At 37.8% G+C, this 23,909-nt stretch overlaps 2 protein-coding genes across 13 annotated transcripts in view; one reads left to right on the forward strand and one right to left on the reverse strand.

The window, feature by feature from the left end:
* The window catches only part of PRPF40A (pre-mRNA processing factor 40A), a 42,852-nt gene extending 36,637 nt beyond the window's left edge, over positions 1-6,215 (reverse strand). The window contains exons 1-4 of one of the 11 annotated variants that reach the window (XM_077153852.1): positions 6,057-6,073; positions 5,770-5,831; positions 5,013-5,408; positions 3,775-3,906 (exon numbers count right to left, since the gene is read on the reverse strand). In XM_077153852.1, coding sequence (XP_077009967.1) covers positions 3,775-3,906; positions 5,013-5,177 — 297 coding nt within the window. In that variant the 5' untranslated portion in view covers positions 5,178-5,408; positions 5,770-5,831; positions 6,057-6,073. Of the gene's footprint in view, positions 1-3,774; positions 3,907-5,012; positions 5,409-5,769; positions 5,940-6,056 lie in introns of those variants that run through there. The other 10 variants (XM_077153851.1, XM_077153844.1, XM_077153845.1 and 7 more) reach the window with 10 other exon arrangements.
* ARL6IP6 (ARF like GTPase 6 interacting protein 6) overlaps positions 5,430-23,909 on the forward strand; it is a 62,914-nt gene continuing 44,434 nt past the window's right edge. For both annotated transcript variants that reach the window (XM_077153854.1, XM_077153855.1), the window contains exons 1-2: positions 5,430-6,801; positions 8,328-8,381. In XM_077153854.1, the coding sequence (XP_077009969.1) occupies positions 6,402-6,801; positions 8,328-8,381 (454 nt within the window). In that variant the 5' untranslated portion in view covers positions 5,430-6,401. The remainder of the gene's footprint in view (positions 6,802-8,327; positions 8,382-23,909) is intronic.

Genomic DNA, 23,909 nt, shown 5'->3' on the forward strand with positions numbered 1-23,909 from the left:
CCAACTATAATCACTCAAGATACCATGAAAGACCAGCCTGGGTTCAAAATAGGGAGTGTAAAGAAATGCATCTTCGAATCACACTCTGGAGATTCTTGAAAATTAAGCTCTATAATTTAGACACTCATTCACGGGCTCAGAAAAACAACAGATGTTTTTGTGCACAAGATAACATGATGAAATCTAGACTTATTTTGGGGTAGTCTTGAAGCCAGAAAACCAGCTCAAAAGTTGTTAGAGTAGACTGGACACGGGAATGCAATGACTTGGGCTCAGATGGCAGCAGGAATAGAAATAAAAGATGTCAGAGACTGCCTTACTTGATATAAAATGTAAACAAAGACAATCAAACTCATTTATGACAATTATTTATCTACTAGCTCCTTGAGAGAGACAAAATAATTAGAAAAAATTAAGAACTAGGGAGGCGGTGTTAAAAGAATTTTGTGTTCATTTCCACATTAATCATAAAATCTCATATATATCGTCTATTATTCTTATCAAGCAATCTGCACTGAATCAGAGACTGTTAGAGTTGAAGGGGACCTTAGGTCTCTTACTCTGCTCTCCTCATTAAAGGAAGTAAATTAGGAATGAAAACAAAAAGGAAACAAAATTAAAACCCAAACTGCCAGCTAGGACAACTCCTGGGGATAAGTGAAGGCAAAATCATTTGTGATGAAGATGATATAGGATTTACATGCCCTTTGTTTTAGAAAGAACAAATAAGATGTGAAAACATTTTAAAAGTAAAACATTATTTACTATTGAAATAAAGAAAACAGCCTTCAATTTTATCTTAAAGGAATTCTCTATTGGAAATTTTTAAGTATTACCACCAAGCAGGAAAAGCTCACTCTCTTTAATGTGGCTTTTTTGACCAGTGATCCATCCAAAAGCCAGTATTTAACTCATACATTATTTAAAGTTTATATGATTTGTAAAGTCTCTTTCAGTTATACGATCCTATCATTCTGTGAAAGTGAAGTACAACTTTCCCGTAAGAAGTTTATATACAATAAATAACAAGAGCCAAATTTAACCTACAGGATAGATAACTGAGATCAACCTGAAACATTATCAAGCTGCATTTCATAATTTCCAAATGTTTGTTATTATTAATAGATTCAGACTGAATTTTAAAGGCATTCTAAGTTATCTCATGAATTAAAAACAGAAGAAAACATTGAACACACCACTTCTTTAACCTAAATAACTGTGGCATTTGAAAATCTATGGACTTCGGCTCCCCTAAATTATTAACCGGTCAAGTCTGTACATTATTTTATAAACAAGTTTTAAGTTTCATTTCTTAGTAAATAACACACCAAATATCACACTACTTAACAATTAAGACTGCCACTAATTCTAATCTTGAGCTGGTCCCAGCATAAGATCTTAATGTGAACTAACATACATGAAGGTTCCATAACCTTCAGTCCCCAAAATCTAAAGAATTTGTCAACTGACTTTTTAAAACTGGATGGCAAAAGCCTACCAATTTTGCCACTGCTGTGGATCATTCAGATGCCCTGCTTCTTCTCAAATATCCTTCTCAATTATCTTCTGACCATTTACTTGCTCCTGAATACTTTTGAGAAAGGGTAAACAAAAGAAATGATGAAGGGGGAAAAAACATCAATTTTTGTATTTATCATCAGCTTTCTGAAGGAGTGTTTACAGGGCTTTCAAAAGACTTTTTAAAATTATTTGAGGGTTTAAATTATCCATGCTCTCTTAATCTGTTAGCAAAGCTAAAATAAGAATTAGCTTTAAAAACATTTGGGTGCCACACTTGCTAGATATTAACGGGAAAAAAGGGAATAATAATCTAATCCAAAAAAACAAAACAAAACAAAAAAACAATGGCAATCCTCTTGGGACTACTCCTAAGATTTATTCAATGATTTTCCTATCAGGAGCCAACAGGGAGAAATAAGACTTCTAAACATACAGTAGGCAAACCTAAAGGCACATGTTATATGGTGGCCCTAGGGAAAAAAGTGGAAGAAAACCACAAAGCAAAATTAATGTTTTTTAACAGATTTGCACCATGTAGCAAGTAAACTTATTAGGAAGATGGTCACTGATGTTGCTAAAGAAAAGGGCCTTAGAACAAAGTGTGACCAGCTTATGTCAGTAAGACACATGAAAGTACTTTTAAAAAGATAAAATCTGCATTTTACTAGAAATGACTAGCTGGTACCTTAGTTCTGGTACTGCAATAGCACCATTACAGCAAGGGTAAGCAGATCAATCCCTTGCAAAACTTACCTTGCTTGGCCCAATGGAAACAGAAGGCCCCAGAAAAGAGAGAAGCATCTGGCAGTAGCAAATTGTTTTATTCTATCTTTCTGTGGAAAGAAACTAATTTTAAATAAGAACCAGAGCATTTAAAGAATAAATATTTTTTAAAGCTCATTATCTAGTTAGGGAAGCTCTACCAAGAAAACAAGAAGAGCTCCTTACTGCTTAGAGATGGAAAGAAACAGAAGAGGAATCAGAGTTGTTTCTCCATCACTTAGGGGAGATTTAAAACTTGTGTTACTGTAGTCAAAGAATTAACAGTTCTTTTTTTAAAGAACTCCTGCTGGGATAATCTTTTGGGCCTGGTGCCTTCGAATAAAGATTTTCATATAAAATTAAAGGCTACCCTCCAAATAAAAAAGAAAACCACTTAACATTAACTCCTTGTACTGTTAAGTAAAAAGAGGAAGAGATACAGAGCAAACTCTTTTCCTTCACTGCAATTTCACCAATAATTTTATGGTTAGAGTTTAAGCCATTATCAAAGTAAACAGTACTTTACTATCTAATTGACTCACATTCCAAAATATTTTGATAGCCTAAATTTCTGAAGACTTGTCAAGATACTCAAGTGGAAATAACCCAGCCACCTAAAGGATCTGTGTAGTATAGAACCTAATACAGAATACAGATGGCATAAAATTATTCATGATAACCGAATCTGTTACCTCTCTTGGTAGTTTCTCTAGGAACTCAGGTCTATCAAAGTCACTGAGTCAGCATTAAAACCTTCTGATCCAAATCATTCCCACAAATGTCAATTTACACTTATGCTAGAGATGGAAGGGACAGCTCATAAGCAGGAGTGCAGAAGCAATCAGCATTAAAAAAAAATAGTTTAAGTGCAAAGTGAACTAGCTACATGGCACTGTACTTTAAGAAACAAAAGTATGGAGCAGAAATCTCAAATCCCTGCCCCCCCCACATACATACATACATACACACACACACACACACACACACACACACACACACACACACACACACACACACACACACACACACACACACACACGATAGTCTGAGGAATAAAATATAAAACTCATTCTAAGCCAAAGGCCTAAACAACTCCTATTTTCAGATTCGATAAGGTCCACCAATATAAGTTACACTGGCATAACAGATATTAGAAAATTTACTCTCAGAACATTAACTTCAATCGATGTGCTTGAAAAAAGGTTATTGAACTAAAAAGCACAGATGTACATTATTACTTTCACATTAAATTAAAAGAAAAACTCTTAGTTCTGTTAAGGCAAAAACTTTTTTATGCAGAAGACATATTGCTGATACATTCAAAATTTGGTTACCGTCATGACCCAACATTTGGCTTACCTAAAAACAATATTTTGGCATAAACTAATTCTTAGTCAGCTACAAATAACCGCCCAGACTTCAAAATCTTGACACAATAATACCAGAAGGCAAATAAATAAATATAAAACAGAAATACAATAACATGCTTACTTGTCCCATTGGTGGCCCTCCCATAGGAGGCATCATTTGTGGCATCATTCCATGAGGTACAGGAGGCATATTGGCTCTCTGACCCATAGGGTGCATTCCCATGGGGGCATAATGCATACCAGGGTGTCCCATCTGAAAAACAGTGAAAATTTTAAAACTACGAGTAATAATAAATGTTCCTCAAAAACTCAACATATCAGTTACCTGTACTACCACAGTATTAGGCTATTGTGTGAGGAAGTGATCAAGTTAGCATATATCTTCTTATCTCAAAACAAAATTTAAAAAAATACTCGAATATTTTTAAACTTGCAAGTGACCAAATTTCAGAACAAAGTGGGAAAAGTTAAAATAATTGGACAGCCAGATTAATCTTTTTTAAAAACTACATTAATTTAACCAGGTACTGATTGGCTTGCTGTAAATTAGAGAAAATGTAACCTAAAACCACAACTTTATTATTTTTCCCAGATACAAAAGATAGTCAGATATTGTAATAACGTTACTTATTCTTGATTTTGTTTCCAAACCAACTTTAAACTTTAAAATCCTGAATATACCACATTAACTCGGATGAGCCCTAGTCCCAAAAAACAAACAGCGTGGGTTTACAGGGACACATCGCTACTAACGAATGAATACAGTATTCCTCAACAGAACCTTTAAGACAATTAAAATTACTTCTGCCCCTCAAAACAAATTTTTTTCAAAGATCTAAGTCCTGTCATTCATAGATGCTAAACGCAAGCAACTAATTCATCCGCTTTAACGCGCTTTTAAAGAGACAACTATTTTTTTTTTTACCTTTATGTCCATTGTTCCGGGTCTTAAAATCTGGTAACCGTTCCCTGCCAACTCTCCTAGTTGTCCCCCCTGCAGACACCACCATCACTAGTGAAAACAAATTTTGGCAGTCTCTTTTAAAATCTACAAAACCAAGTCTCCGCCTCCCCCTTCTCTGTAAAATCGGGCCTATCTCTCCAAGATGCTCACCCCGCCCAGGGCTCAGCACCTCCACCGCGTCACTGCCTAGGCCAAGCCCCCTAGGAACTTCCAGGGTCCCACATCCTTCTCTTTGTGCATCCCTGCCCTCCATTTCTCTCCTTCAAAACATATCCCACCATCTCGAGCTCTTCCTTCGTCCACTCTTATCTTCTTCTCCTGCCGGGGAAAGCTTCCTGTCTCTCTGACTCCGTTTTTCATTGTGCCGCTTTCCCCCAGCCCCACCGATCCCTTACCGAGGGCCGTCTCCTCAGGAAGCCGTCAGCAGAGACCCAAGAGCTGGAGCAGAGGCTTGAGTCGGGCAATCTCCGCTCCCCATTCCCGGGACCCCGCGACGGAGGATGGCTCTCCATTTCACTCACCATGAGGCCTCCACGTTCGGCTCCTGTCCCCGGCCTCATCGTCGGGCTCAGACTGTTCCGCCGGCGGCCACTGCCGCTACATATACCAACAAGAAGCGATCTGAGTGGCTGACGCCCGCTGGGGCTAAAGGTTAAAGGCTGCCCTGTGCTGAGGGGCGGGATCAGCGGGGCCAATAAGCTGACAGGCTTCCCTGCTGTCCAATCAGAGTGCGTCGCCGGCAGGCAGCTCTGCAGCGACTGGCCCCTAGCTTCAGCCTCACTCGGCGTCGCCTGCATGGGTGGGGGGGGGGGAAGGGGGATGGAGGAAGTTTCTGCGCCGAGTCCTCTGCTGGGACAACTCCGCCAACTTCCCCGGGGAAGAGAAGACAAATGTGTCCCAGCTTCCTGAGCTTAGACTGCCTCACCCTGTAGGGAGAGGGGCTGTAGGGGTCTGCCGTCTTCAAACCCCCCACCCGAGTTACGTATGCCCCACAAACCATAGGCTGCCCCTGGTAGGGTAGGGTGGGGTAACCTCCTAGCGTTAGCTGTGGCTGGGTCAGGGGTGCGCGCGCGCGGTGCTCGAGGCCAAGGGGAGGGGAGCGGAACGCGGGAGGAGGGGTCCTGAATGAAAGGGTTCGAACTCCGTACGCACCAGCTGAAGAGCGCGCAGAGTAGGAAGAAGACATGCCCAGCAGCGTGGAGGGAAGTTGTGGTCTGGGCGGGGAGAAAATAAGGATGCGAAAAGGAAATGGGCAGTTACGACAAAGGGAGATTGCATGCAGTGACCTGCCGTTACGCAGGATAGCCAATGAAGAGAGGGAGCGCAGAGGGAAAGGGGCAAGCGAATTGGCTTGGAAATATGTATCGGAGGGGCATAGTCGGGCGCTAGGACCGGGCTCGGGAAGGTGCGACATTGGAGCTGTCGGGGCGCGCACTTGCCTGGAGATGACGCGAGGGTGGCGGAGGTCTCCGGCTGGGACGAAGCGCTGCTAGGGGAAGGGACTCAGCTACCTTTGCTCTCGGCTCGCTTCTCCTTGCTTGTTTCTCAGCTCCCTGTCTTACCTGCCGGCACTCGAGTTCAGCTCTGGTCCGGAGACGCTTAGTCTCTCATCCGGCCCTGCGGCTCTCTCTCCGCCCTGCAGCGGCCTGGTTACGCACCCCTCCACTCGGGCGCCGGGTGGTGGAGGCCGCCGCTGGTCCCAGGCGCTGATTGGCTACTGCGTTCGTGCGGTCTAGGAGGGTGGGAGCCGCTTGGCCTCCGCGGGCGTCTCAGTGTTTCCCGCCATGTCGTTCGTGGAGAGCCGGAGCCTCTCGGTTTCGCGGCGCGGTCGCCTCGGGACCCCAGTCACGTTTCCAGGGCCTACGTATTCCGTATTCTCTCAGGGGAAGAGTTGGGGTGAGGGCGAGGTCGAAGAGGAAGACGGATGCGATCAAGTAGCCCGCAATCTGCGGGCGGAGTTTTCTGTTGGGGCGTCGTCCGAGCCGAGGAAGGGCTCGCTCTTCCCGCCGGACGGGGATGGGTCTCCGTTACTGCCTGATAAGCGCAATGGCATCTTTCCGGTGGTCGCCAGCGGCCAAGCCGGGGCTCAGCGGTGGCCGATCCAGATCCTCTCTATGCTGTGTTCGCTGCTGTTTGCTGCCCTCCTTGCTTTTCTTCTTGCCATCGTCTACCTGATCGTAAAAGGTACTGAAGCCCGTACCTTGAAAGTCTGTTCAGAATAGTAGTTAATCCAGGGCGTGTATTGCCTCCGTTGTCCCCCCACCCCTGAAAAGCAGACACGCTAGCAGCCCTTTCACCTAGTGCCAGCATCTACACCTTTTTTTTTTGCTCTTACTCCTCTGTCATTCTTTTTCCAAGGTGGAGGGCCTGAGCTATGATTAGGCACCCATTTTAAGAAAGTGTCATTTGGTAAGCGGGTGCTCTTGAAGAAATAAAATCACTTGGGATGAAAGTGTCAAAATAATATTGTCAGAACAACTATCATTAACAGGAAACCGTGAAAAGTGCATGTAATTAAAATAGGCTACATAGGTTCAAAGGCTTTGATCCATAAAACGGTTAAAGATAATATGCTGTTCGCCGATTCCTCCGGTAGTATCAGAATTTCTGGAGAACAAGGATTACTTTCCCTCAGCCCAAATGTATACGTTTATAGGTGAAATCGTTAGCCTCTCAGATTTGTATTAGTTTGCATTTGACCAAGTAAAATTCTGTAGGAGCCATAGGTTTCTTCCTCTTACTATCAGTTTTATTTTTCTGTGTCTGAAGGTGAAATATTGGGCAGATTAGAATAAAAATAGATGTGCTCTGAAAAGTTTTGCAGAAGCTTATATGGATTTAATATATAGCTAGGTACTGCATATTACAATGAAAAATATATACCTGAGTTTTAATCTTAGTTCTCACTAGTAAGTGTGGCCTTGGCCAAGTCATTGAAAAAGAAAATAAAACACTACGTTAGTTTTGGTTTGCTGTAGAGAAAACACCCAGCACGTTATCATTCGAGTTTTAGTTTCCCTTCACTAACTCAGATTTAACTCCAGTTTTGTTTTTTTTTTTCTCATTGCTTTCCCACTCCTAATGGGCTGCAGATGGCATCTAACAGCTTACAATGCTTGATTTTCATATAAGACAGATTGGCAAGTTATTGAGTGTGTTTTACTTTTCCATGAAATGGTATTGGGTGAAAACTGCCAATGTTAAATATTTGGCTGCTAGTATTTTATTTATCACTTCCAACCCACTTTTTATTTTATTTTTACTGTAACTTTGAGAGCTAGTTTAGTCTTACAAGTACTTTCTCTTTTGCTCTGAACGATTGTCCTTGAATTATAAAGTTATAAAGCCATAATAAGTTAGTAAGTGGAAGTCAATTGCAGAAGATATTGAGCTCTGCTTAAATTTTGGAGGATGGGGAAAGCAACTGAACTCAAGACCTAGTATGTTTCGTAATGTGCATTTCACAAAATGTCTTCACAACTAACCTTATGAAGTAAACATCATCCACATTTTATACATGGTATTTAACCTATAGAGCTCATATTTGCTTGCCGGAGGGTATTTAGTTAGTAAGTAGAATCAGAATTGAGCTGGTACTTGGACTCCATAGTACTCTCAACAACTCCACCATGTTTTCCTAGCGTTTGAATTACTCTTCAAATTATGAAGTAATCTTACTTTTCTACCTAAGCCCCTCTTTGTATTTACAGAGTTACATGCTGGAAATTTGAAGAATGAAGATGGTATAGACGCAGGGTTATTAGGTACGTACTTATTTGGCACTTGACTGAATTTGACTAACTTTTGTTTAAACTATAAAATATTGGATAAAATGCTTTATATAGTCCCATGTGCAGTTGATTTCATTTACATGTATGTAAGTTTATATTAAATTTCCTTTGTATACACACAGATAGTGTCCGTTATAAAATTATGGTAATAGATTTTGACCGGAACTGTATTTGTCCCAGATCCAGAGAATACTTAATGTTGCCTAATGGAAGAGGCTTCAACATGTCCCAGGAATAAAAAAAAAAAAAAAAAAAAAGAAAGTTATGACAGATTTAAGCAGAGATCAAGAAATAATTTAAATTCAAATATTTTTATATGCAACTTATTTTTTCTTTTAAATGTGTGAAGCATTGAGTGCACTTGCACAAAGAGAAAGACCTGACTTCTATAGAGTGTCCATAGAGTACTATAGTTTACAAGGTGTCCAGTGAAAAAGTCAAGGGTTTTTTATCCTGTATTTGATTCTCTCCACCAAAATGAATTTGAGGAGTTCAGAACTTCACTTGTCTAGTATATTTTAAACCAGTTTGCCATAATTTATTTGATCACTCTCAATTGAAAAAAGTTTAGACTATCCCTCATATCCACCGTAAACCCATCTTAGCTGAACTGTTTAAGCAACCTTTTCTAAGCTAATGTCATCACCATAATACAAAGTATAGCCTACCTGGTTTTGCAGAAGGGGAAACCTATACTTTCTTAAAATTATAAGCAGTTTAATTTGCTGGATATCCTATCGAATTTTTGTCTATAAACTCTTCTCAACTTCTTGCATGAGAGGATATTCAATTTTAGTTACTAATTTTACCAGTCTTAGTTGTTAAACTGTTTTCTCTCCCCAAAACAGCCTGAAATAGGAGGCGTTTATTGGTCTGCCACCTTTTGATGCAGTAGGTTACAATGTAACCTACTATGAACTAGGCATGAATTGTAACCTACTATTTTATAAAAGTTGGCATGATTTCACATTTATGAAAAAAATGGTGGCAGTAATCTTCTGAAAAAATATCCTGGTTAATAGTAAAAGATATAAAATAGACTTTGTCACTGTCCTGCTTCTTTTTCTGCTACCAGTTATTTAAGCCTGGTTTTGCTTTTGCGTATGCTTTGATAGATACATAATACTATAGTAGCAAAGAAGATCTTTATCTAAGACTTTGCTAATGACATGAGTTTACTTTAAATATTCAGAAACACATAAACTTAGAGAATTTCATTGGTAACAGAGACCATCAGGAGGTAGAAATAGGATAAGATATTGGGTATTTGGAGCTGAAGGGATACAGAGTGTGCAAAAGGACCGAATGTAGAAACTCAGAAATGGACAGCACAATACTACCTAATGGTAATACAATTATGTTAAAACAATGAATGAAGTTGAATGTGAGATTGATAGAGGGAGGAAGGCTGGGGGCACAAAGGAAATCAGAAAGAAAGATAGACGATAAAGACTGAGATGTTATAATCAAGGAATGCCTAGAGTGTATAATGATAGTGACTGTACAAATTTAAAAAGTGTTTTTGCATGAGGAAGAACAAAGGAATGTCATTATGGCAGGGTGCTGAAAATAGATGGTAATTAACATTTTAAAATTTTACCTTATGTGTGAGACTAAAGCAAAAAATGTTTATTTACTAGTTAAAATTTATATTTTGACTCATGCGTTTCCTAATATAACTTATGTAGACAGCTTAATTGAACGCCATAAGTACATGGAACCTTGAGTAGGACATGAGATTTTGTTGGGTTGTCCAGAGTGTTGCCCCAATAAATCCCAGAGTGATTTGAACAGTGAATAAAAAAGTATTTGCAAAGTCCCCTTCAGGGAATAATGAGAAAGGGGGAAAATTCAACTTTCCCAAGCTGAATTCTTGATATTCTCACAAGCAGTGTGGACAACCAAAGCTATAGGCTGAGCCCCCAATGTTGGGGTTTGTTCATATGAAACTTAACCCCACAAAGAATAGGTCAAGCCTACTTAAAATTAGGCCTAAGAGTCACCCCCAAGAGAACCTCTTTTGTTGCTCAGATGTGGCCTCTCTCTCCAGCCAATACAACAAGCAAACTCACCACCCTTCTCCTCTACATGGGACATGACTCCCAAGGGTGTGGACCTTCCTGGCAACGTGGGACAGAAATCCTAGAATGAGCTGACACTCAGCATCAAGGAATTGAGAAAATCCCTAGAATGAGCTGAGACTCAGCATCAGGGGATTGAGAAAACCTTCTTGACCAAAAGGGGGAAGAGTGAAATGACACAAAATAAAGTGTCAATGGCTGAGAGATTCCAAACAGTTGAGAGGTTATCCTGGAGGTTATTCTTACGCATTAAATAGATATCATCTTGTTAGTCAAGATGTAGTGGAGAGGCTGGAGGGAGCTGCCTGAAAATGTGGAGCTGTGTTCCAGTAGCCATGTTTCTTGAAGATGATTGTATAATGATATGCTTTCACAGTGTGACTATGTGTTTGTGAAAACCTTGTGTCTGATGCTCCTTTTATCTGCCTTATCAATAGATGAGTAAAACATATGGAATAAAAATAAATAATAATAAAATAAATTTAGAGTGAAATGTTCGGTGAGGGGGAGGGGTGGAGGGTATGGTATGTATGAATTTTTTTCTGTTTTCTTTTTATTTTTTTTTTCTGAATGGAGGCTAATGTTCCAAGAAATGATCACAATGATGAATATACAACTATGTGATGATATTGTGAATTACTGATTATATGTATAGAACGGAATGATCAAAAGTTACGAATGTTTGCGTTTGGTGTTTTTTGGTATTTAAAAAAAAAAATTCAGGAAAACTCTCGAATGAGCAGGAGCTGATGTACCGTGGCAAAAAAACTAATTAGCTATATCAAATGCAGATCCTTTTTTAAGCCAATTTTCCAGTGGTCAAATGGAGAATATATCAATATCACATAATAGGCTAAGGCATTCAGTTTCTTGAGATTAATTTTAATGTAAGCGTGGTTATTCATATAGCAAATATATCTATCAGAAGAGATTTCAGAGAAGCAGACCCAAGATGCTAAAACTCCTAAAATGTTAAGACAACTGAGGTTAACACTGGGTCTCATATTTTTCAAAGCTGTAATTCTCTGATGTCAGGAGAAAAATGTTGAGTTAGCTTCACAAAATAATGTTTTAAATTGACTACCAGTCTCCAGTTAAAACTCCACTTGAGACGACTGATACTTGAAAACAGAGGCCAAGATTCTCAAAATTTGACTTGCATTCAAATCCAAATCTGCCCTGAGTTGATTAACTTAAGTATCAAGAAAGATGGCTTCATTAACTCACCCTTGGAAAAGTGCCCATGAAATTATATCCTTACCTTTTTACAATTGTTATAAAAATATTCACATGAAGAAATATTTCCAAATCTTTAATAAAATTTTGTTGAAGTTGTCCCTTGTGTTGGGAGAAATGATGTGCAGTCTTTTATCAGATGATAATGAGTTCATTGTATTTATTATTTTGTCTGGTTTAGCAGGAATTTATAGCTAAATGAAATGTTTGACTCTTAGGTATTACCCTTTTTTAAAAAATATTTCAGTGATCCATGTCTAAATTTAATTGCAAACCTGCCTCAATTCTTTGTATGAAAGTAGGTTGGTTATTAGAAACAATACGAGCATGTAACTACTCTGCAATGAAAATTTCCCATGCTGCAGATATTTTTGCTTGATAAAAATTTCCCATGCTGCAGATATTTTTGTTGCAATTTAATCGTAACCCAAGTGTGGCATAGATCAGTTAAGAGCATGTTATAGGAATGATTCTCAATATGGTATGTATTAGAATCATCTGGGGAATTTGTTTAAAAAGGTCCTTTCAAGGCCTAGGGATTTTAATCTGCTCAGAATGGAGCTAAAGAATCTTCATTTTTACAGATGATTTTCATGCTGGTAGAGTACAAGGACCACAGTTTGGGAAATATTTTTGCATGCCCAGAGACTCAAGTTTTTAAATGTATCCAAGGGTGGTGAAAGTCCTTGAGGTGGCCTGTTGCCAAACAGACTAACAAGAAACAGTATTAGCCCAGAAGCCTGTAAAGAAACTTAACTTGCAAGGATTAGAGACATTGATTGCAGTTCTCTCATCACCTTTGTTTTCCTGAAAGAAATCTTCATGGGAAGCCATGTTTATAGTAAAAAAAAAAAAAGGAAGAAGAAGAAAAAATTATCAGAGCATTACTTGTTCCTAATAGCTAATAAGATTAGATTACAATCATGTTATCTTAACTAGTGAGATAGTCCAGCCAGAAGGGTTTGACTGATGTTATCAGCTGGCTTTAGAACTCATCTGATCTCCCCTGGGTAGAGTTGAGATGGCCACTGAAAATTGTTTAAGTTCTCTTTATAATTGTGCTGCAAATCATCCCTTTCTGAAAAGTTTATTTTTCAGGGAGATTAATAAAATAAAAGTTATTTAGTTAAAATTGCATTCTAATCATTCCTCCTTGAGGTTACTCTCAGGCAAAATTGCACTAATCATATACAACATTGAGTAGTTTCATTTTTGTACATATTGGCTTTTGAATCTTTTATATTTCTCCAAGTTTTAAGACACTTCGCACAGTCCTATTTCCAACTTTGCATTTTCCCCCATCTTAATATTTGTATAATAGAATGCCATTTTGAGACAAAACTAAAATAAGTATATAGGTAAGATAGAGTTGCCTTTAGCAAAATATACTTTGTGCTAAGACCATTGTTGTAAAATTAGATGTGGGGCTAATATTTTTTATGTAGATGTTGTAAATAGTCAATGCCATACAGAAATCTCAATTGTAATAGGAGATTTTTAAAATGGTGTTCCTTTAGTGTCTAAAAAACTTTTTTTTAAATTGTGAAAAATAATATATATACAAAAGAGCAATAAATTTCAACGCACACTGCAACAGTTACTTGTGAAACAGATTTCAGAGTTTGTTATATAGGCTATAATTTCACAATTTTAAGTTTTTATTTCTAGCTGCTCCAAGACGTTGGATTCTAAAAGAAATATCAATATAATGATTCAGCAAACATACTCATTTGTTGTATCTTTTCTTTTCTGTATAACTCTACCTTCTCTGATCTTTCTCCCAGTCTTCAGGGGTATATATAGATCCACCTTCTCCTTTGATCTTTCTCCCAATCTTTAGGACTATTTGGATTATGCCCATTCTAACTTTTTTATGTTTGAAAGGGCTGTCCATAATATGGGATGGAAGATGAAACTAGTTGATGTTCTGGAGAGGCTGGCTCCTCTGGGTTTCAGGACTTACCTGGCTTAGGACCCATCTGGGGATCGGAGGTTTCTAGAAAGTAATAACAGTGCATGGAACCTTTGTAGAATCTCAAATAAAGCCCTAGGTGTTCTTTAGGGTTGGCAGGAATAGTTTTGGTTAGAGTTTGGCAAGCCATGATAACTTGCAATGTCTAACTGAAGCTTGTGTAAGTATAGCTTCCAAAGTAGTTTCTTGACTCTGAACTCTCTCAGCTACTGATACCTTATTTATTACAAATCTTTCCCCCCTTTTGGTCAGGAAGGCATTGTTGATCCCACGGTACCAGGTCCAGACTCATCCCTAGGAGTCATATCCCACATTGCCAGGGAGACTCAGTCCTGGATGTCATGTCCCACATAGTGGGGTGGATAATGATTTCACTTGTAGAGTTGGGCTTAGGCCACATCTGAGCAACAAAATAGGTCCTCTGAAAGTAACTCTTAAACATAACTATAGTAGGTCAAGCTTCTGTGCTATATAAATAAGCTTCACAGGAGCAAGCCTCAAGATCAAGTGCTTGACCTATTGACTTGGGAGTCCCTCATGTTTTCTAAGAAGCTTTTGAACCTGATATCTTTGTTGCCTGTCATTTGCTGGTATATCTAATTAACATCAACTCCATCTGATAGTCAGGACCCAATCAGTGTCTTGTTTTTTGAGCTAACCTGTTTTGTTCCTGTTTTATGTTTGAGTTGTTTCTAGATCTCTGCACATCTGCAGAGAAGAAATGAGTGAGATATACTCAGTTCAGTCAAAGATGAAGAGTTCATCAATTATTTCTTCACTTCTACAAAGTGATAAGTGAGAATTCTGCCATCATAATTTCATGATACAGAATATTAAAAACAGTAAAAATTTGCATGGATAAGTGTGTTGGAAAATCAGCCATTCTCTTAGATATAAATTGAGAAAGAACTCACTCGTAGTTTCTTCCTTACAGTGAAAAATGATTACAACTGTGAAATTGAGCCTTTAGCCAATGTGTGAACCTCGTAATTTGAGTCCATAATCTAATAAGAAAGTTTTACAGTGCTATCTGCAGCTGAATGGGGTAACCCATGTATTTCATCTGAAAAGAGTTCATAAATATGTTATCCTATATAACATATAGGATATATAAATATAAATATAACATATTTATAGCCCAAAACTTGTAAAATGGTATGACTTGCTTATTCGTATTAGCAGTGAGAACAGTAACTAAGGCAAGAAAGAAGAAAAAAAACAAGTACAAAATGACAGGAAAAATAGAAACCAAAGTATAGATTTTGGAATTAAGATTGTTTTTGTTTTTTCTCTTATCAGTAATTTTCTACAATGAATAAGTATAATTTGCTATGAGGTAAGCTTTGTTTAAAGAAAAGTGTCATGCAAATACTACATGCTCAACAGTATAACTATTTATTGAACTTTTATAGTATGCCAAAAACTATTTCATCTTTTACCTGGGTTATTTCATCTAATCTTCCTATATACTCTGCCTCTATTCCACATAAGATATTTTGTTCTAAACCAAAAGTCCAGGTAGGATTTGAACTTTTATGCCATGATACAATCCAGGTGACATAGCAAGGCAGAAACTGTAGGGGTTATTAGCAAGAGTTATTGTACAGCTAAATTATTAGCCATAAAGTCATTACAGTGCCTGCCTGTGTTAAAAAAAAAAAATAGGAAAAATCATTACAGCTCTCCTCTTAACACATAAAAGCAGTAATCACCAGACGTTGGGACCCTCTAAAATTTCAACAGATTAGTTTGTAGTTGTTATTTCCTGGCCCAAATGTGATGGTCCTGAGGGTTATTTGTTAGTTTAATGCATTCAAACTTTTAACTGGTATCAGAATCCCCTAAAGAACTTGTTAAAACTCATTTTGATGGGGTTCATCTGATTTAGTTGGTCTGGGATGGACTCTGAGAATTTGCATTTTTTAAGTTCCCAGGTAATACTGATAACAATGCTTGTTCAGAAAATAAATAAATAAATAAATACTCTAGAGATTTTCTTTTTTTGAATATATAAAATCTCAGGCCCTATTGTTTATATAGTCAATCACTTAAGTGACTATGTGTGTGATCCTCAGTATACCATTAGGGTTCATTGGACCTACTTCATATTTGAATTTTGGGGGGCAGTTCTAACTTTTTTAAGAAGTAATATTTCTTTACCTTGACTTTTAGTCTTCCAAAGAATAAAGATAAAATTATTGTATTTTCAATAGAATAAAACTTACTTAATCTTAAAATTGTATTGCTCCATTGTACCTTTTTATAAGCTAAGATATAAGATGTTAGTGATTGCATTTTTCCTAGATCTTGAACACTTTGCTATTTCATTCTGTTAGGAATTATTTTAATATTACACATTTGTTCTCAACTGTGGTAAGAAGAATAAAATAAAATGAAAACAGAAGAATGATAGGCTCCTCTAGAACACTGGTCAGCACACTATAGTCCTCTAGCCAATTCTAACCTACCATCTGGTTTTTAAGTAAAGTTACATTGGTGCACAGCCTCGGCCATTCCTTTATGTGTTATTTATGGCTGTTTCATGCTACAGCAGCAGAAACAAGTAGTTGTGGCAGACATGCTGTGGCTCGCAAAGCCAAAAATAATTACTACCTGACCCTTTACAGAAAAGTGTGCTGACCCATGGCCTAGGGAATTCAGCAGTGAAATAAATGTATACTCTTGCATCATATTTTTTTATACTTTATTGTCTACAGTATTGCATCATGTTTCAGAAATAAGAATGCTGGATGTAGCATCTTTCTAAGTTTTTTTTTTAATATATATATATATATTTTTTTTTATTTTTTTATTTTTATTAATTAAAAAAAGAATTAACAAAACAATTAGAAATCATTCCAATCTACATGTACAATCAGTAATTCTTAATAACATCACATAGTTGCATATTCATCATTTCTTAGTACATTTGCATCGATTTAGAAAAAGAAATAAAAAGACAACAGAATAAGAATTAAAACAATAATAGAAAGAAAAAAAAACAAAAAAAACAAAAACAAAAAACCTATACCTCACATGCAGCTTCAGTCAGTGTTTTAACATAATTGCATTACAATTGGGTAGTATTGTGCTGTCCATTTCTGAGTTTTTATATCCAGTCCCGTTGTACAGTCTGTATCCCTTCATCTCCAATTATCCCTTCTCTTTTTTTTTTTTTTTTTAATTAACGGAAAAAAAGAAATTAACCCAACATTTAGAGATCATACCATTCTACACATGCAATCATTAATTCTTAACATCATCACATAGATGCATGATCATCATTTCTTAGTACATTTGCATTGGTTTAGAAGAACTAGCAACATAACCGAAAAAGATATAGAATGTTAATATAGAGAAAAAAATAAAAGTAATAATAGTAAAATCAAAACAAAACAAAACAAAAACCTATAGCTCAGATGCAGCTTCATTCAGTGTTTTAACATGATTACTTTACAATTAGGTATTATTGTGCTGTCCATTTTTGAGTTTTTGTATCTAATCCTGTTGCACAGTCTGTATCCCTTCAGCTTCAATTACCCATTGTCTTACCCTGTTTCTAACTCCTGCTGAACTCTGTTACCAATGACATATTTCAAGTTTATTCTCGAATGTCCGTTCACATCAGTGGAACCATACAGTATTTGTCCTTTAGTTTTTGGCTGGATTCACTCAGCATAATATTCTCTAGGTCCATCCATGTTATTACATGCTTCATAAGTTTATCCTGCCTTAAAGCTGCATAATATTCCATCGTATGTGTATACCACAGTTTGTTTAGCCACTCTTCTGTTGATGGAGATTTTGGCTGTTTCCATCTCTTTGCAATTGTAAATAATGCTGCTATAAACATTGGTGTGCAAATGTCCGTTTGTGTCTTTGCCCTTAAGTCCTTTGAGTAGATACCTAGCAATGGTATTGCTGGGTCGTATGGCAATTCTATATTCAGCTTTTTGAGGAACCGCCAAACTGCCTTCCACAGTGGTTGCACCCTTTGACATTCCCACCAACAGTGGATAAGTGTGCCTCTTTCTCCGCATCCTCTCCAGCACTTGTCATTTTCTGTTTTGTTGATAATGGCCATTCTGGTGGGTGTGAGATGATATCTCATTGTGGTTTTGATTTGCATTTCTCTAATGGCCAGGGACATTGAGCATCTCTTCATGTGCCTCTTGGCCATCCGTATTTCCTCTTCTGAGAGGTGTCTGTTCAAGTCTTTTTCCCATTTTGTAATTGGGTTGGCTGTCTTTTTGTTGTTGAGATGAACAATCTCTTTATAAATTCTGGATACTAGACCTTTATCTGATATATCATTTCCAAATATTGTCTCCCATTGTGAAGGCTGTCTTTCTACTTTCTTGATGAAGTTCTTTGATGCACAAAAGTGTTTAATTTTGAGGAGTTCCCATTTATTTATTTCCTTCTTCAGTGCTCTTGCTTTAGGTTTAAGGTCCATAAAACCGCCTCCAGTTGTAAGATCCATAAGATATCTCCCAACATTTTCCTCTAACTGTTTTATGGTCTTAGACCTAATGTTTAGATCTTTGATCCATTTTGAGTTCACTTTTGTATAGGGTGTGAGAGATGGGTCTTCTTTCATTCTTTTGCATATGGATATCCAGTTCTCTAGGCACCATTTATTGAAGAGACTGCTCTGTCCCAGGTGAGTTGGCTTGACTGCCTTATCAAAGATCAAATGTCCATAGATGAGAGGGTCTATATCTGAGCACTCTATTCGATTCCATTGGTCGATATATCTATCTTTATGCCAATACCATGCTGTTTTGACCACTATGGCTTCATAATATGCCTTAAAGTCAGGCAGCGCGAGACCTCCAGCTTCTTTTTTTTTCCTCAGGATGTTTTTAGCAATTCGGGGCACCCTGCCCTTCCAGATAAATTTGCTTATTGGTTTTTCTATTTCTGAAAAATAAGTTGTTGGGATTTTGATTGGTATTGCATTGAATCTGTAAATCAATTTAGGTAGGATTGACATCTTAACTATATTTAGTCTTCCAATCCATGAACACGGTATGCCCTTCCATCTATTTAGGTCTTCTGTGATTTCTTTTAGCAGTTTTTTGTAGTTTTCTTTATATAGGTTTTTTGTCTCTTTAGTTAAATTTATTCCTAGGTATTTTATTCTTTTAGTTGCAATTGTAAATGGGATTCGTTTCTTGATTTCCCCCTCAGCTTGTTCATTACTAGTGTATAGAAATGCTACAGATTTTTGAATGTTGATCTTGTAACCTGCTACTTTGCTGTACTCATTTATTAGCTCTAGTAGTTTTGTTGTGGATTTTTCCGGGTTTTCGACGTATAGTATCATATCGTCTGCAAACAGTGATAGTTTTACTTCTTCCTTTCCAATTTTGATGCCTTGTATTTCTTTTTCTTGTCTAATTGCTCTGGCTAGAACCTCCAACACAATGTTGAATAATAGTGGTGATAGTGGACATCCTTGTCTTGTTCCTGATCTTAGGGGGAAAGTTTTCAATTTTTCCCCATTGAGGATGATATTAGCTGTGGGTTTTTCATATATTCCCTCTATCATTTTAAGGAAGTTTCCTTGTATTCCTATCTTTTGAAGTGTTTTCAACAGGAAAGGATGTTGAATCTTGTCGAATGCCTTCTCTGCATCAATTGAGATGATCATGTGATTCTTCTGCTTTGATTTGTTGATATGGTGTATTACATTAATTGATTTTCTTATGTTGAACCATCCTTGCATACCTGGGATGAATCCTACTTGGTCATGATGTATAATTCTTTTAATGTGTTGTTGGATACGATTTGCTAGAATTTTATTGAGGATTTTTGCATCTGTATTCATTAGAGAGATCGGCCTGTAGTTTTCTTTTCTTGTAATATCTTTGCCTGGTTTTGGTATGAGGGTGATGTTGGCTTCATAGAATGAATTAGGTAGTTTTCCCTCCACTTCGATTTTTTTGAAGAGTTTGAAGAGAATTGGTACTAATTCTTTCTGGAACGTTTGGTAGAATTCACATGTGAAGCCATCTGGTCCTGGACTTTTCTTTTTAGGAAGCTTTTGAATGACTAATTCAATTTCTTTACTTGTGATTGGTTTGTTGAGGTCATCTATGTCTTCTTGAGTCAAAGTTGGTTGTTCATGTCTTTCCAGGAACCCGTCCATTTCCTCTAAATTGTTGTATTTATTAGCGTAAAGTTGTTCATAGTATCCTGTTATTACCTCCTTTATTTCTGTGAGGTCAGTAGTTATGTCTCCTCTTCCATTTCTGATCTTATTTATTTGCATCCTCTCTCTTCTTCTTTTTGTCAATCTTGCTAAGGGCCCATCAATCTTATTGATTTTCTCATAGAACCAACTTCTGGCCTTATTGATTTTCTCTATTGTTTTCATGTTTTCAATTTCATTTATTTGTGCTCTAATCTTTGTTATTTCTTTCCTTTTGCTTGCTTTGGGGTTAGCTTGCTGTTCTTTCTCCAGTTCTTCCAAATGGATAGTTAATTCCTGAATTTTTGCCTTTTCTTCTTTTCTGATATAGGCATTTAGAGCAATAAATTTCCCTCTTAGCACTGCCTTTGCTGCGTCCCATAAGTTTTGATATGTTGTGTTTTCATTTTCATTCGCCTCGAGGTATTTACTAATTTCTCTTGCAATTTCTTCTTTGACCCAGTCGTTGTTTAGGAGTGTGTTGTTGAGCCTCCACGTATTTGTGAATTTTCTGGCACTCTGCCTATTATTGATTTCCAACATCATTCCTTTATGGTCCGAGAAAGTGTTGTGTAAGATTTCAATCTTTTTAAATTTGTTAAGACTTGCTTTGTGACCCAGCATATGGTCTATCTTTGAGAATGATCCATGAGCACTTGAGAAAAAGGTGTATCCTGCTGTTGTGGGATGTAATGTCCTATAAATGTCTATTAAGTCTAGTTCATTTATAGTAATATTCAGATTCTCTATTTCTTTGTTGATCCTCTGTCTAGATGTTCTGTCCCTTGATGAGAGTGGTGAGTTGAAGTCTCCAACTATTATGGTATATGAGTCTATTTCCCTTTTCAGTGTTTGCAGTATATTCCTCACGTATTTTGGGGCATTCTGATTCGGTGCGTAAATATTTATGATTGTTATGTCTTCTTGTTTAATTGTTCCTTTTATTAGTATATAGTGTCCTTCTTTGTCTCTTTTAACTGTTTTACATTTGAAGTCTAATTTGTTGGATATTAGTATAGCCACTCCTGCTCTTTTCTGGTTGTTATTTGCATGAAATATCTTTTCCCAACCTTTCACTTTCAACCTATGTTTATCTTTGGGTCTAAGATGTGTTTCCTGTAGACAGCATATAGAAGGATCCTGTTTTTTAATCCATTCTGCCAATCTATGTCTTTTGATTGGGGAATTCAGTCCATTGACATTCAGTGTTATTACTGTTTGGATAATATTTTCCTCTAACATTTTGCCTTTTGTATTATATACATCATATCTGATTTTCCTTCTTTCTACACTCTTTTCCATATCTCTCTCTTCTGTCTTTTTGTATCTGACTCTAGTGCTCCCTTTAGTATTTCTTGCAGAGCTGGTCTCTTGGTCACAAATTCTTTCAGTGACTTTTTGTCTGAGAATATTTTAATTTCTCCCTCATTTTTGAAGGATAATTTTGCTGGATATAGGAGTCTTGGTTGGCAGTTTTTCTCTTTTAGTATTTTAAATATATCATCCCACTGTCTTCTAGCTTCCATGGTTTCTGCTGAGAAATCTACACAAAGTCTTATTGGGTTTCCCTTGTATGTAATGGATTGTTTTTCTCTTGCTGCTTTCAAGATCTTCTCTTTCTCTTTGACCTCTGACATTCTAACTAATAAGTGTCTTGGAGAACGCCTATTTGGGTCTAATCTCTTTGGGGTGCGCTGCACTTCTTGGATCTGTAATTTTAGGTCTTTCATAAGAGTTGGGAAATTTTCAGTGATAATTTCTTCCATTAGTTTTTCTCCTCCTTTTCCCTTCTCTTCTCCTTCTGGGACACCCACAACACGTATATTTGTGCGGTTCATATTGTCCTTGAGTTCCCTGATACCTTGTTCAAATATTTCCATTCTTTTCCCTATAGTTTCTGTTTCTTTTTGGAATTCAGATGTTCCATCCTCCAAATCACTAATTCTATCTTCTGTCTCTTTAAATCTATCATTGTAGCTATCCATTATTTTTTCTATGTTTGCTACTTTATCCTTCACTTCCATAAGTTCTGCGATTTGTTTTTTCAGTTTTTCTATTTCTTCTTTATGTTCAGCCCATGTCCTCTTCATGTCCTCCCTCAATTTATCGATTTCATTTTTGAAGAGGTTTTCCATTTCTGTTCGTATATTCAGCATTAGTTGTCTCAGCTCTTGTGTCTCATTTGAGCTATTGGTTTGTTCCTTTGACTGAGCCATATTCTCAATCTTTTGAGCGTGGACAGTTATCTTCTGCTGCTGGCGTCTGGGCATTTATTCAGATTTCTCTTGGTGTTGGACCCAGCAAGGTTGTAATATTTTTCTGTGAAATCTCTGGGTTCTGTTTTTCTTATCCTGCCCAGTAGGTGGTGCTCATGGCACACGTTTGTCTGCGGGTCCCACCAGTAAAAGGTGCTGTGGGACCTTAAACTTTGGAAAACTCTCGCCGTCCTGGGGGTTCGCTAGCCGAAGCGGCTTGAGCCGGCCCTCGGTCCGAACGCAGGGAGGGTTGCTGGTCGCCGCAGCCAGGGAAAGAGCCCGTCCGAATTTCCTAGTCGGCCCTGGGCAACAAGCGTGGCGGGAGGGCGCCAGCGGCAGCGGCCCGCCCGAGAGAGTGCACGTTCCCCGGGAGTCACGGGTTTGGAAGGGGCCTCCCCCACCCGTCACCGTTCTCCGCGGCCTGGGGGTTTCCGATCCAATTCTCTCAGTTGGTCCGGGGGCTGCGCGTGGTGTGGGCGCCAGCCGTCTTTGTTTCAGGGGACCGCCTCTCCAATTCTCCCAGCCGGCCCGGGAAGGGGGAAGGGAGTAACTCCGGCCGCTTGCCACCCCGCCCGGTAAGGCCCGCGCGCCTCGGCGATCTCACCCGAGCTGCTTCTCTCAGCCAGCCAGCCGTTCCAGGATGGGGTACGCTGTCTTTTTTATCTCTGTTGTGGCTTTGGGCGCTTTCTGTATCGTTTCTACTCCCCTAGTAGGTGTCCTGGAGAAGAAACTAAGATCCGCGCGTCTTACTAAGCCGCCATCTTCCAGGAAGTCTACTTAATATATATTTTTATTGAGAAATCTTCACACACATCCAGTCCATACATGGTTCTACAATCATTGGCGCACAGTATTATCACATAATTGTGTATTCATCACCATGATCATTTTTAGAACATTTTTGCATCACTCTAGAAAAAGAAAAAACTCATACATCCCATACCCCTAGCCCCTCCCTTTTTATAGGCTTTTAGCTTCTATTAAACACGAGAAATAAAAATTTTTCATTTCTACCCAAAATGGCAAAGAGGAGTAACTTGACAAATGTTTCATGAACGCAAGAAAACAGCTCTCTAGACTTTCATAATGTTGATGAGATTGATTATATATCTGAACTCTCAAGATGACTTCAGATGGTATCCTAGAATAATTTTCTTGAACTTAAGAATTGATGAGTGAAAAATATATCTAGGTGCAAAAAAGGAAATAAATATTCTCATCCACTTAATCACTCAACAGAAAGGAACTCAGGTATTTTGCAAGAATAGGAACAATCCCCTTTGGCTCAAGGGATGTTTGGCAGTGTTCTTTTATCTTTTAAAGTGTCTGTGCACCCTACTTTATTTACTACTCTTTGTAAGTGGACAAATCCTACATGTGGGTGTGCATACAAAGGTGATTGGAAAGAAATGACAAAGTGTTCATTGAATCTTTCGAATTGCTATTCATAAATCTAAAAATGAAAAATGTTTTGCAAATTTTGGAGGAAAGATGGTTGTGTTCAAAATGATCAGCCGTGAAAGATTTTAAAAATTCCTTCAATCATTTGCCTTGATGATGCAAAAAAGAATAAACAGAACAAGCTAGCACCAATTAGAGATGTATCTGGAATCAGTATTTGCAAGATAGATATGTTCCAGATTCATCCACGAAGTTAACACTTGCACTCAGAGAACATGCCAATTTCTGGTGCATATGTCTTCAAAACCAGGAAAATAAGAAATAAATGTTTTCTTTGTTTATGTCTTAAAATCTCTAATA

This window comes from Tamandua tetradactyla, chromosome 3 (genome assembly GCF_023851605.1).
Source record: "Tamandua tetradactyla isolate mTamTet1 chromosome 3, mTamTet1.pri, whole genome shotgun sequence".
In the NCBI taxonomy this organism is placed as follows: domain Eukaryota; kingdom Metazoa; phylum Chordata; class Mammalia; order Pilosa; family Myrmecophagidae; genus Tamandua; species Tamandua tetradactyla.